At 41.2% G+C, this 13,140-nt stretch overlaps 1 protein-coding gene across 17 annotated transcripts in view; it reads left to right on the top strand.

Moving 5' to 3' along the window:
* LOC129631040 (zinc finger protein OZF-like) overlaps nt 1-13,140 on the top strand; it is a 281,286-nt gene that overhangs the window by 226,377 nt on the left and 41,769 nt on the right. For 2 of the 17 annotated variants that reach the window (XM_055551792.1, XM_055551790.1), the window contains 3 exons: nt 1,282-1,374; nt 3,771-3,891; nt 4,255-6,801. The exons of 8 other annotated variants lie outside the window; for them this stretch is intronic. In XM_055551792.1, the coding sequence (XP_055407767.1) occupies nt 1,360-1,374; nt 3,771-3,891; nt 4,255-5,369 (1,251 nt within the window). In that variant the 5' untranslated portion in view covers nt 1,282-1,359 and the 3' untranslated portion in view covers nt 5,370-6,801. Of the gene's footprint in view, nt 1-1,270; nt 1,375-1,747; nt 1,852-3,764; nt 3,892-4,254; nt 6,802-13,140 lie in introns of those variants that run through there. 7 more of the 17 variants (XM_055551788.1, XM_055551786.1, XM_055551789.1 and 4 more) reach the window with 5 other exon arrangements.

A 13,140-nucleotide genomic window follows, 5' to 3' on the forward strand; every position in this document is an offset into this window, starting at 1 on the left:
CCTCAGGTCCCTCTTGGCTATTTTCTGCAAGTTCTCTGAAACATGGGCTGGATTAACTTGGAGAGTTTTTGCAACAGAGCCCATCCATAATGAAGAAATTTGCTCACAACTGATTTCTTTCTTTCTTTCTTTTCCTATTTGAGTATAGTTGATTTACAAGGTTTTGTTAGTTTTAGGTGTACAGCAAAGTGATTTAGTTGTACATATATATGTATAATCTCTAGGTCCATCTATATTGTGGCAGATGGCATTCTTTCATTCTTTATATGGCTGAGTAATATTTCATTGTATATATGTACCATATCTTCTTTATTTACACATCTGTTGGACATTTAGTTTTTCCTTGTCTTGGGTATTATAAATATTGCTGCTATAAACATAGGGGTGCGTGAATCTTTTTGAGGTATAATTTGGTGCGGTTTATATGCCTTGGAGCGGGATTGCTAAATTGTATGGTAATTCTGTTTTCAGTTTTCTGAGGAACTTTGTACAGTGGCTGCACCAACTTGAATTCTCATCAACAGTGCGTTTCTATATACTTGAAATTTTCTTAGAAAGAATTACATGTTCTCACTACATAGTCTCACAGAATGGTAATTTTGGGTTGATGGAAGTATGGATTACTTGATTGTGATAATTATTCACAGTGTATATGTTTGTCAGAGAATCACTTGTTCCATTTTCATTCATCTTTTATATCTCAATAAAGCTGGAGAAGAAAAAGAAAAAGTGGGAGATGTGTTGGGCTTAATCTTCTGTTAGTGGTACTCAATGCAGGCTTCATAGTAGATCAGTGAGTCATTTGTATAGACATATTTTATATACTTTGACCACAAATTCTTAAGATCTTGGGTATGTGGCGAGATTTCAATAATATTTAATTGCCCCTGTGATTCCAGTCTGGACTTGTCACTGAACATCAGGACTGTGAGTCCTCCTGTTTCTGAGGACTGAGATCTAGCCTGAGGAGGAGGTGCTGTGTTCTGCGTGGGGATGGACCAGGGCCTGGTCTGTGACCTGAAGGGGGTTGTCAGGTCAGCTCAGGTGCCCACTGCTACTGTGTGGCATAGCAGCCTCATAGGAGGGTGGGGAGATCTGATGAAAAGTGTGGGAAAAGTGACTGGTTGGTCTCTGTGGGGGAGTTTACTGTCCTGAGTCCCTCCTGTGACAGTGGGGAGCACAGGACTCTTAATCCACATGGTGAGATCTTCCCTGTGTGTGTGATTGCAGCGGAGGAAAAGGGAGTATGTTTATTCTAACCATTAAACAGCCTGTTTTCAGCTTTGAAGCTTGACCTCTAAAGATGCAAGTTGTCTGAGTAAGAAGCCCATAAGAAGAGGAGGAAGAGGACAGTAAAGGATGGCTGTTTCTCAGGTGAAGTCCTAGTCTCAGTTGATTCTTCAGTCTGTCCTTCTTGAAATGCCTCTCTTTGGATTTCTTTCTGATTCTGAGGTGTTCTTTCTTGACACCTGTACGTTCATCCTTACCTAGTGCCTTCCCTCAGTACATATTTATTAATTGTTGCATCTTCTTGTGGAATCTACCCTTTTATGATTATGTGATGTCCTTTGTCTCTTGTGTCGGTTTTTCTGTTTATTTTTCTGATACTGTGCAGTCACTCCTGCTCTCTATAGGATAGAATATCTTTTTCCTTCTTTTCACTTTTTGCCTTTCTTGTCTTTAGATTACTCTGTCACTCTAGCTGTCTGTTTTCTTCTGGTCACTTCCTCTCATGGTCTCCGCTCAGGCACCCTGTACAGTGGTGAAAGGCAGGAGCTCTGGCCAACCCACTTCTCTCCACTGGAACTTCAAAGGAGTGCATTTGGAGTTTCCTTTTAATCATGACATTTGGTAAAATGTTCTTTTTTAATAATAATGTATTTTTCAATATTATTTCTGTCTTTTTTTTAATGCTTCAAGAATCACTTAAGTTTATTATTGTGATTTTATTTGTTATCTTAAAATAATGTATAACAGTAATAACTTTTAAAATTTTGAATCAGTGTTATGTATGTACTAGTTTTTTTTAGTATCCTAGTGTAGAATCTTTTTGGGAAACTCAATTGAGTACAATTTGTACATTTTCATTGTCTGAAGGATCTTAGAATGCATGTGAATAAAACCAATACTGAAAAAATAGACTGAAAAACTGTCAGGAGACTACTCAGTTATTTTAGTGTTGACCTGTATGCATAGGTGTATGGATGTGCATGTCCGTGGTTTAGATAAACGATGTCATGATTTGGGGCTTCCCTGGTGGCTCAGATGGTGAAGAATCCACCTGCAATGTGGGATACCTGGGCTCAATCCCTAGGTTCGGAAGATCCCCTGGAGAAGGGAACAGCTACCCACTCCAGTATTCTGACCTGGAGAATTCCATGGACAGAGGAGCCTGGCAGGCTACAGTCCATGGGGTCACAAAGAGTAGGACATGACTGAGTGACTTTCACTTTTCATGATTTAAAAAAAAAAGAGATCATGATTTTAAAACTATCATATCGTTTTGCAGTTGATAGTGTATTTTTAATATGTTCATCGTTTTGCAGTCGACAGTGTATTTTTAGTATGTTCATCATTTTGCAGTCAACAGTGTATTTTTAGTATGTTCTTAGTATGTTCATCGTTTTGCAGTCAATAGTGTATTTTTAGTATGTTCGTTTTGCAGTCGACAGTGTATTTTTAGTATGTTCATCGTTTTGCAGTCGACAGTGTATTTTTAGTATGTTCTTAGTATGTTCATCGTTTTGCAGTCAACAGTGTGTTTTTAACATGTTCGTCGTTTTGCAGTCGACAGTGTATTTTTAACATGTTCATCGTTTTGCAGTCGACAGTGTATTTTTAACATGTTCGTTTTGCAGTCGACAGTGTATTTTTAACATGTTCATTGTTTTGCAGTTGACAGTGTATTTTTAACATGTTCTCTGGCCTTGATTTTTTTTCCTATACTACCATGTTCACAGTTTAAATAATAATAAGATCGCTAACATTTTGTGTATGTGTGCGTGTGTGCACACTTGTATAATGACCTCTTAGGCTAATCCATGTTGTTCAGCTTGAACTTCTTTCAGATTTTCTCAGGGAGTCATCTGTCAATGAACTTTTAATGCTCATTACTTTTGATTTTTCAGCTTCAGTTCTAGAACCCAAACATGGTAGTTCAGGTGCTTACTAGATGATTCATTAGGTTCTTGACCTGAGTCGAGTTTTTCAGTGTCTCTGACAGTTTTCTCCTCTGTAAGATGGTAAAAAACTCTTTAGTGAGCTGTGATGTTGCTAACAAGTTAGAAATGTTAAACATTTAGAGTAACGCAGAGTATACAGGAAGTATTCAAATGTTGTTTGTCTTTGCTGCTGTCCTCATCAGCATCATCTTTGGAGGTTTTGAGCTTTCTTTAAAACTACTGTGGACTTTGTCATCACTGAAAACACCACTCATATTCCTTTATATCCAAGTTTGATCATTCTCAGTGTGTCCAACATATCTAGCCCTTCCACATAGACAACCTGGTGTTGAATTATTATTTGTATGTATTTCATGTATTGCCCACAAAAACGAGAAATCTACTTCTATTTGGAAGCTATCTTAATCTCAATGACAAAGCACAGGAAATTAAAATTAGACATACAGGTAGCTCTAAATGCCTTTCCATGGCTCTGTCAGAATATATTCTTCAACTTAATTGATCTTTTACCTCTATTCATTTTGTATGGAAATAGGAACTCTCCTCATGGCCTTGGTGAAATTTTTTTTTTTTAACTTTAAGTCACAGTTGACATTGAATGATGTGGCCGTCCAATTCTCTCCAGAAGAGTGGGAATGCCTAGACCCTGCCCAGAGGGCCTTATACGTGGATGTGATGTTGGAGACCTTCAGGAACCTGCTCTCTGTGGGTGAGGATAACTTCCCTCTAAAAGTTGGGAAGGTATCTTTGGATTTACCCTTGTTTGCCTTTTGAAATCCCCTACCTTGCTTAACTGAGCTCAAAGCCATGTTGACTCGGGCATGAAAAGCTTCATGATGTAGCCTCAGGAATTTAAACATGCCCTTTCTTCAGATGATTTGGCCTGGCCACTTCATAATACACCAGAAGTGTAGTGGAGAATCCTATTTATTGTTCCTCAAAAATTTAACATGGTTGAGAAGTTTCATAACTGTTTGAAGTATTACTTTTATTTAATATCTTATATTCAGCCTGAAACTTATATTCATGCAGTGTAATGAATAGGATATCTATGGTTCTTTATATCTTATAGATATTTCTCATATACACATCTGGAAATTACAACTAAAATCACACACTGATAGAGGAGGAGTATGCCGAACAGTGATTTGGGGAAGAAATGAAATCCCGGAAATCAAACATTTTAACCTCCCAGAAATTCAGGAGAACATGAATGACTTCAGGTTTCAGTGGAGAGATGATGAAAGAAATTACAAAAATATCCGTACATCCCTTAACCAAGATGTCATTGATAGTAGAAGTCAACATGGTAAAAGGGATGCAGTAAACAACCATACTGGAAATAGACTTGTGTTAAGCCTTCAAGATGAACTACATATGTTTAAACATCAACAGAAAATTGCATTTAATCAAGCTGATAAGTATGTCAACAGTAGCTCCTCATTTTCACCTCTTCAAATAGTTTCTCCTACTCTCCAAACCAATATTTATAATATATATGGGAGTGACTTTATGTATCCTTCCATACTGATGCAAAACCAGATCCCACACAGGGTAAGACCTTACAGATTTTATGAACGTGGCAAAAAGCTTCATCAGGGCTCAAATTTCAGGAGTCATCTGAGAATCCATACAGGAGAGAAATTACATATATGTGATGTATGTGGCAAGGTCTTTAGCCGAAATTCAGATCTTGTCATTCATCAAAGAATTCATACTGGAGAGAAACCTTACAAATGTAATGAGTGTGGCAAGTTCTTTAGTACAAAAGGAAAGCTTTCAGTTCATCAAAGAATTCACACTGGAGAGAAACCTTACAAATGTAATGAGTGTGGTAAAACCTTTAATCAGAGCTCAATCCTCAGTCGACATAGGATAATCCATACAGGAAAGAAATTACATCAATGTGATGTATGTGGCAAGGTCTTTAGCCAAAATTCTGACCTTGTAATTCATCAAAGAATTCATACTGGAGAGAAACCTTACAAATGCAATGAGTGTGACAAGGTCTTTAGTCAAAAAAGAAAGCTTTCAATTCATCATAGAATTCATACTGGAGAGAAACCTTACAGATGTAATGACTGTGGCAAAACATTTAGTCAGAGCTCAACCCTCAGTCGACATCAAATAATCCATACAGGAGAGAAATTACAGAAATGTGGTATGTATGCTAAGATGTTTAGCTGAAATCCAGACCTTGTAATTCATGGGAGCATTCATACTGGAGAGAACCCTTAAAAATGTAGTGTCTGTGGGAAAGCCTTTCATTCTTCCTCAGGTATCAGCAGACATGAGATAATCCATGCAGGAGACAGAGCCATATAAATATCATGTATGTGGCAGAGTCTTTCACTGAAGCCCTTGGACTTCATCAGGAAGTTCATACTAGAGAGAAACCTTACAAATGTAATAAGTATCTTTTGTCAAAACAAACCTTGTGAGTCACCCAAGAATTCATAATAGAAACCTTACAAACGTAATATGGGTGTGACAGGGTCTTTCTTGAGAAGATAACCCTTTTTTACTAGTTTTACTATCAACAAATTCATATGACAGAAAAGCCTTCCAAATGCAGTGAGTGTGGCAAGGTCTTTAATCACAAGGGAAACCTTACAGTTTACCAGAGAATTCATGCTGGAGAAAAACTTTACAAATGTATTGAGTTATGCAAAATCTTTCATGAGTTGCCAGCCCTTGCAAAGCATCAACTGAATTCATACTAGAGAGAAACCTGATAAGTGAGTGTGGCAACATCTTTAGTCAAAGTTCCGCTCTTTTAAGTCTTCGGATAATTCATAATGGTGAATTTGTAAGGAGACAATCTCCATTGACAAATGCCTGGGAGTCATCCTGCCATTTCCCAGTGATGTACTGACATACAAAGGCAGAGCATGTTACAGAGAAAAGAAGACTTGTTTTCCTTTGGATTTAAATTCATTCTGGGGCTGGTCCCTGCCCTTGGCTTTTCTTCCACATAGGTGCCTTTCAAACATTTTGCTTCTTCAAACTGTGTACTACCTCTGCTCCTGCTGTAGCAGAAACTAAATGAGGCACCCCATTATGTTAGCCCATATACAGTCCTTTTTCTCTTCATCCCTTAAGAGAGGGAGATGTTTCTTCTCCCTCTCTTTCTTGCTTATTTGCAATCTGAAAATGATTGCCCTCTAGCTACACTTGGCGTTTATCCTTCCAAGAAAACATTACTTTCCTCTCGGAGCATTCTTCATTCCAGAAAGAATGTCATGGGACGATGACCTCAGAGACCACCAGAACCTGTTCTTGAATCGCCTGATGCCAGCTGTGATGATCTCAATTCACCCAGGAAGGGGAGAAGAATGCGAGACCACACCAGCCCTCATTCTTTTTTTCAGCCCCATTTTCCACCTGGGGAAAAAAAAAAAAAAAAAACCTGAAAACCTTAAGACCTCTTCCAACTTCCCAGGAAGCAGGGGCACAGTTTTTGACACACTGGCCTACTGTGTTCTCCCTTTACCTGGCAAAGTAATAAAGCTACTTTTTTCTACTCCAAAACTCTGTCATCGTATTTCTATTCAGCATTGGAGAACTTTTGGGAACAATCCCCCAGCCTCACCCTATCCACCCTTGGAGGGTGGCAGGAGATGGCCACGTTCTCTCCCTGGTCCTGGGATCCTGGAGAGCCTGCCCCTAAGGCCCCCCTCCTTCCCAGCCCCTCTTCCTTGCGTCTCCTCAGAGCAGTCCTTCCTCTCAGGCCTCTCTGTATGGTCAGCCCTTCCTTTCATCTCCCTGTGGAGGTGTCCCAGGCCAGCCATGTGACAGTCATTGTTTTCCTGTGTCCAATTCAACTCAATAGGAAAATGTTCTTGTAGGCAGGCATGTTATTCAGTCACATCTCTGGAAATATGTGGGCAAGAGGGTGTAGAAGAAGCAGAGACAAAAGGACACAGAAAAACAGCTGAAAAGAATGAAGGGAACCAATGAGAATACAGATGGTGATGGCTGGGGATCTTGCAAAGAGACAGTAACATAAAAGAAATTGAGCCTTGAAAGTCAGTTTTATAAAAGTAGTAATGAAAACAGGATCTGCAGGGGCAGGAGAACAATGTAGGGAGAGGGAGAGGAGTCCTGAGTCAGTGATAGGAGGGAGAGCAACAGTGGTGAGGATTAAGGAGTTGGAAACTTGGCATTCAGAGCATTGGGACCCCAGGAGAGAAAACTAGCAATTGGAGGAGCAGAGGAAGAAAGAAAGCAGGAAATTTGATGCATAGTCACCTGGGGGTGCCAGAGAATGAGGTGGAAGTGAGCATAACATGGATAGGTGAGGTGTACCCCCAAAAGCAGAGAGGGAGCAGAGATGGGAAAGAAAGGCAAAAACAAGATAGGGCAGTCAAAGGTTGAGGGGAAAATGCAGTAAGAGGGGAAATGAGTAGAGTAAGTAGGACCCATGTGAGGTTTGAAATAGGGCAGGAACACCAGTAGAGGGGAACAAAAAGAGAAAGAGGGACTTCCTGGTGGACCAGTGGTTAAGAATTTGCCTTCCACCACCATATGACCCAGCAATCCCACTGTTAGGCATATACCCTGAGGAAACCAAAATTGAAAAAGATATACCCCAATATTCATTGCAGCACTATTTACAATAGCTAGAACATGGAAGCAACCTAGATGTCCATCAATGGATGAATGGATAAAGAAGTTGTACATACACAAATTGGAATATTACTCAACCATAAAGAAACTAAAGTCATTCAGTCGTGTCCGACTCTTTGCAATGCTATGTACTGGAGCCCACCAGGCTCCTCTGTCCATGGAGTTTTCCAGGCAAGAATACTGGAGTGGGTTGCCATTTTCTTCTTCAGGAGATCTTCCTGAGCCAGGAATCGAACTCTGGTCTCCCACATTGCAGGCAGACTTTACCATCTGAGCCACCAGAGAATTCCGGCCATAAAAAGGAACGCAATTTGAGTCAGTTCTAATGAGGTGGATGAACCTAGAGCCTATTATACAGTGATGTAAGTCAGAAAGAGAAAGATAAATAGCATATACTAATGCATATATGCTCAAACTACCACACAATTGCACTCATCTCACATGCTAGTAAAGTAATTCTCAAAATTCTCCAAGCCAGGCTTCAGCAATATGTGAACCGTGAACTTCCAGATGTTCAAGCTGGTTTTAGAAAAGGCAGAGGAACCAGAGATCAAATTGCCAACATTCTCTGGATCATCAAAAAACCAAGAGAGTTCCAGAAAAACATCTATTTCTGCTTTATGACAAAGCCTTTGACTGTGTGGATCACAATAAACTGGAAAATTCTGAGAGATGGGAATACCAGACCACCTGACCTGCCTCTTGAGAAACCTGTATGCAGATCAGGAATCAACAGTTAGAACTGAACATGGAACAACAGACTGGTTCCATATTGGGAAAGGAGTCCATCAAGGCTGTAAATTGTCACCCTGCTTATTTAACTTATATGCAGAGTACATCATGAGAAACGCTGGGTTGGAAGAAGCACAAGCTGGAATCAAGATTGCCGGGAGAAATACCAATAACCTCAGATATGCAGATGACCACCCTAATGGCAGAAAATGAAGAACTAAAGAGCCTCTTGATGAAAGTGAAAGAGGAGAGTGAAAAAGTTGGCTTAAAGTTCAACATTCAGAAAACTAAGATCATGGCATCCGGTTCCATCACTTTATGGCAAATAGATGGGGAAACAGTGGCTGACTTTTATTTTTGGGGGCTCCAAGATCACTGCAGATGGTGATTGCAGCCATGAAATTAAAAGACACTTACTCCTTGGGAGGACAGTTATGACCAACCTAGACAGCATATTAAAAAGCAGAGACATTACTTTGTCAGCAAAGGTCCATCTAGTCAAGGCTATGGTTTTTCTGGTAGTCATTTTTGGATGTGAGAGTTGGACTGTGAAGAAAGCTGAGCACCAAAGAATTGATGCTTTTGAACTGTGGTGTTGGAGAAGACTCTTGAGAGTTCCTTGGACTGCAGGGAAATCCAACCAGTCCATCCTAAAGGAGATCAGTCCTGCGTGTTCATTGGAAGGACTGATGTTGAAGCTGAAACTCCAATACTTTGGCCACTTGATGCGAAGAACTGACTCATTTGAAAATACCCTGATGCTGGGAGGGATTGGGAGCAGGAGAAGGGGACGACAGAGGATGAGATAGTTGGATGGCATCACCGACTCAATGGACATAAGTTTGGGTAAACTCCGGGAGTTGGTGATCGACAGGGAGGCCTGACGTGCTGTGGTTCATGGGGTTGCAAACAGCTGGACACGACTGAGCAACTGAACTGAATGCATATATATGGGATCTAGGAAGATGGTATTGATAAATTTATTTGCAAGGTAGCAATGGGGAAACAGACATAGAGAACAAACTTAGGGACACAGGGAGAGGTGAGCAGAGGGTGAGATGGAGAGCGTAACATGGAAACTTACATTACCATATGTAAGGGACAATGGGAATTTGCTGTGTGTCTCAGGGAACTCAAACAGGCTCTGTATCAACCCAGAGGGGAGAGATAGGAGGGAGATTCAAGAGGGTGGGGACATGTACAGCTGTGCCTGATTCATGTTGATATTTGGCAGAAAACGACAAAATTCTGTAAAGCAATTATCCTTCACTTAAAAAAATAAGTTTAAAATCTGCCTTCTAGTGCAAGGGATGCAGGTCCCTTGTTGGGGCACTAACATCGCGTAAGTCGCAGGATGCAGCCAAAATTTTTAAAAAGTAGAGTAGAGCAGGCATTTTAATGAATAATGTAATTCTCCTAAAAAGAAATGTATGTATGAGATGATGGATACTAAAGTTGTGGTAATTATTTCAATATACATAAATTAGCACATTATGCTGAACAACTTACTTATACATAGATGTAAAGTATATAAAACTGGGTAGGAGCAAGTTGGTTTTAAAAGACAAAACACTCTAGCCCAAAGAAAGAACAACGCAATTTACAACAACAACAAAATGTTGTTAATGAGGGACATTATAACATGCCGTAGTTCTCCAGTCTCAGACACCAGGTTTTGTCCCTGAGTCTCTGGAACTGAGCAGAGTGTTGAGTTTGGTCTGCTGGCTAACTGGGGAATAGAAACGAAAGAGCTGTTCTGCAGGATGTCAGTACGAAATGCCTAGGGAGAATTTTGTATTTCCCATTCTAGTTTGTACTAGGGAAGACCAGATCCTGTTTCCTCAAACTGTTTAAATTGATTCTAACTGCAGTTAATGTTCCCGATCCAACCACTGCCACGCAGCAAATGCTTGGAAACTCACGTTTCAACCTCTTAATTGCTTGAGCCTCAGGAGGAACCCTGGAGAAGGGCATGGCAACTCACTCTAGTACTTGGTGGAGAATCCCATGGACAGAGGAGCCTGGAGGGCTACAGTCCACGGGGTCGCAAAGAGTCCCACAACGACTGAAACGCAGTAGCACACACGCAGGAGTGGCACGGGGGAAAACTGCTGTAAAAAAATAGCTTTTTACTGAAACCGTTTTCAACTTGTTAGCAGAAAAGATCGTTTCCGACGTTAGGGGCCCACACATCTCCAAGCTTTTACCACAAAACTGTTCTAGATAGTAACTTAATATCAGCAGTTTCAAAGCGCCGGGAGTTCACTTATCTCCTCCCCAATCCATACACCTCATCCCGGCGAACTCTGCGAGGAAGAGAGCTCACTCGCCCCGCCCATCCCCGATAGCGCTCCGCCCTGGTCCCGCCCCCGGAAGCAAGATCTCTAACTTCGCGCCTGCGCAGTTTATGCAAGAATCTAAATTGGAGAACTCGGTGTGGAGTTTGAGATGCCTGGGGCGTGTTTTTCCTTTGTGCTGTAAATTTAAACTTCTTTGTCCACCTTACACTACCTTCGGCTTCTTGAGAATATCGACGGACCTAAAACACCCCGAGTATATCCAGAGGTTGCTTTCAAAGGTGTGGTGTTGTCCTTTGGGGTTGAAATCGCCGTGAGGTGGGTTCCGGAGCCCTTGGCTTTTCTGCCTTTGGTCCACGTAGACACCGCCTTTGCCTCTTTTCCTTCACTTTTAAAATCCCCTTCACTCCCTTTACTCTCTCCGTCCCCTACCCGCCCCCCCAACCCCCTGTAAAGTCCTCTTCTGCGAGGTGGTTTCCCGCCTCCGCAGCATTGCCCTCTCGGCCCCCTGGAGAGGCCGCCTCTTCCTCCCAGCTGTGGGTCACTCCCTTTCCTTTTCTGGCTTGAGACACAGGACAGGGAAGAGAAGTGGGGCAAGAAATGATTGACTCTGTCACTGCATGGTGCCTCTTTGAAGGAACATTAAAAGTGTTTTTTTTTTTCCCCTAATGGATTCACTTTGCTCTCTCCTTTTTTTTTTTTTTTTTTTGCATTTAATTCTTTTTGAGGCTTGGAATAAATCTTGGTGCATTCAATTTCGACTTCCCTCGAATCGCCACCAGGCTCTGTTGGTGGGAATGTAATTGATTCAGCTCTTAGCAAAATGATATGGAGTCTACTCTATAAATTAAATAAAGAACGGGCCCACAATCTATGAAACCCATCTGAGACTAGATACCCAAAGGAAACAGTCATTCTAGTGAGGGAAATATTTGCACTCCGGTGAACATTATTGCGGAGAAGGCAATGGCACCCCACTCCAGTACTCTTGCCTGGAAAATCACATGGATGGAGGAGCCTGGTAGGCTGTAGTCCATGGGGTCGCTAAGAGTCCGACTTGACTGAGCGACTTCCCTTTCACTTTTCACTTTGATGCATTGGAGAAGGAAATGGCAACCCACTCTAGTGTTCTTGCCTGGAGAATCCCAGGGACAGGGGAGCCTGGTGGGCTTCCGTCTGTGGGGTCGCACAGAGTCGGACACGACTGAAGCGACTTAGCAGCAGCAGCAGCAGCACATTATTGCATTGTTTTCAACAACCCAGATGTAGAAACAACCAGAATGTCTGTTGACAAATGAATGTATATAGAGATTTGTGTCAGCCATAAATTATTATTATAGCATTCTGACATTGCTGTTCAAGGAAAGGAGCAGGTTGCCCTGACTGAACTGACTCCATTTTTAAAGGAAAAAGAACTCCATGTTACACTCCTGGTGAACTTTGGACTGCATACCTGGAAGGCCATAGAGAAAAAATAGCAACAGCTTAGCAGGCCTCCCGGGCGGATAAAAACCAGACCGGGCAGACCCCTTCACTAGACCTCCCAGAGCCAGAAGGAATGCAGTATCCACAATGTAATCTTAATAATGCTAGCTGATGTACACTAAATCGTATGTTCAGATAGCTTTAGAATGTAAATTTATGGCTATAACCTGATTGCATCTCTTACTAACATTGTTCAGAGTGGACTTTAGAGAATTTGGGCATGTGGTCTTGGACATGTACACTTTGGGTATAAAGGATTGCCCCAAAAATCGGTCGGGGTCCTTGGCTAAGGAGGAAACTCTGCCTCGGACCCACTGGTGTAAAACTGCACTCCACTATTCCCACTGTCCTTTTGAGTGAGTTTGCTTCCTGAGTGGCTATAACACTGTTACTATTTCTGACATAACTGTGGTTGAAAAAGACACACCTATATGGAAGGTTGAAATGTCAAACTCATAGAGCCACAGAATATAAAGGTTTTTGAGGACGTGGGTGGTGAAGTAGTTGGAGAGATACTGGCCAAAAGTTACAAACTGTTCAGTTACAAACTGTTCAGTTGTTAAATGAATAAGTACAACATGTACATCTAAGGTACAGTATGCTGACTGTACTTAATACTGTATATTTGGGATTTGCTGAGAAAGTAAAACTTAAATGTTCTCACAACACAGACACACACTGGTAATTGTGAGTTGATGGAAGTGTAAATTATTGTGATAATTAGTACAAAGTGTATACATCTGTCAGATAATCATATTGTATGCCTCATATGTACATCATTGCTACTTATCAAATATATGTCAGTGAAGCTAGAA

This window comes from Bubalus kerabau, chromosome 17, assembly GCF_029407905.1.
Source record: "Bubalus kerabau isolate K-KA32 ecotype Philippines breed swamp buffalo chromosome 17, PCC_UOA_SB_1v2, whole genome shotgun sequence".
NCBI lineage: Eukaryota > Metazoa > Chordata > Mammalia > Artiodactyla > Bovidae > Bubalus > Bubalus kerabau.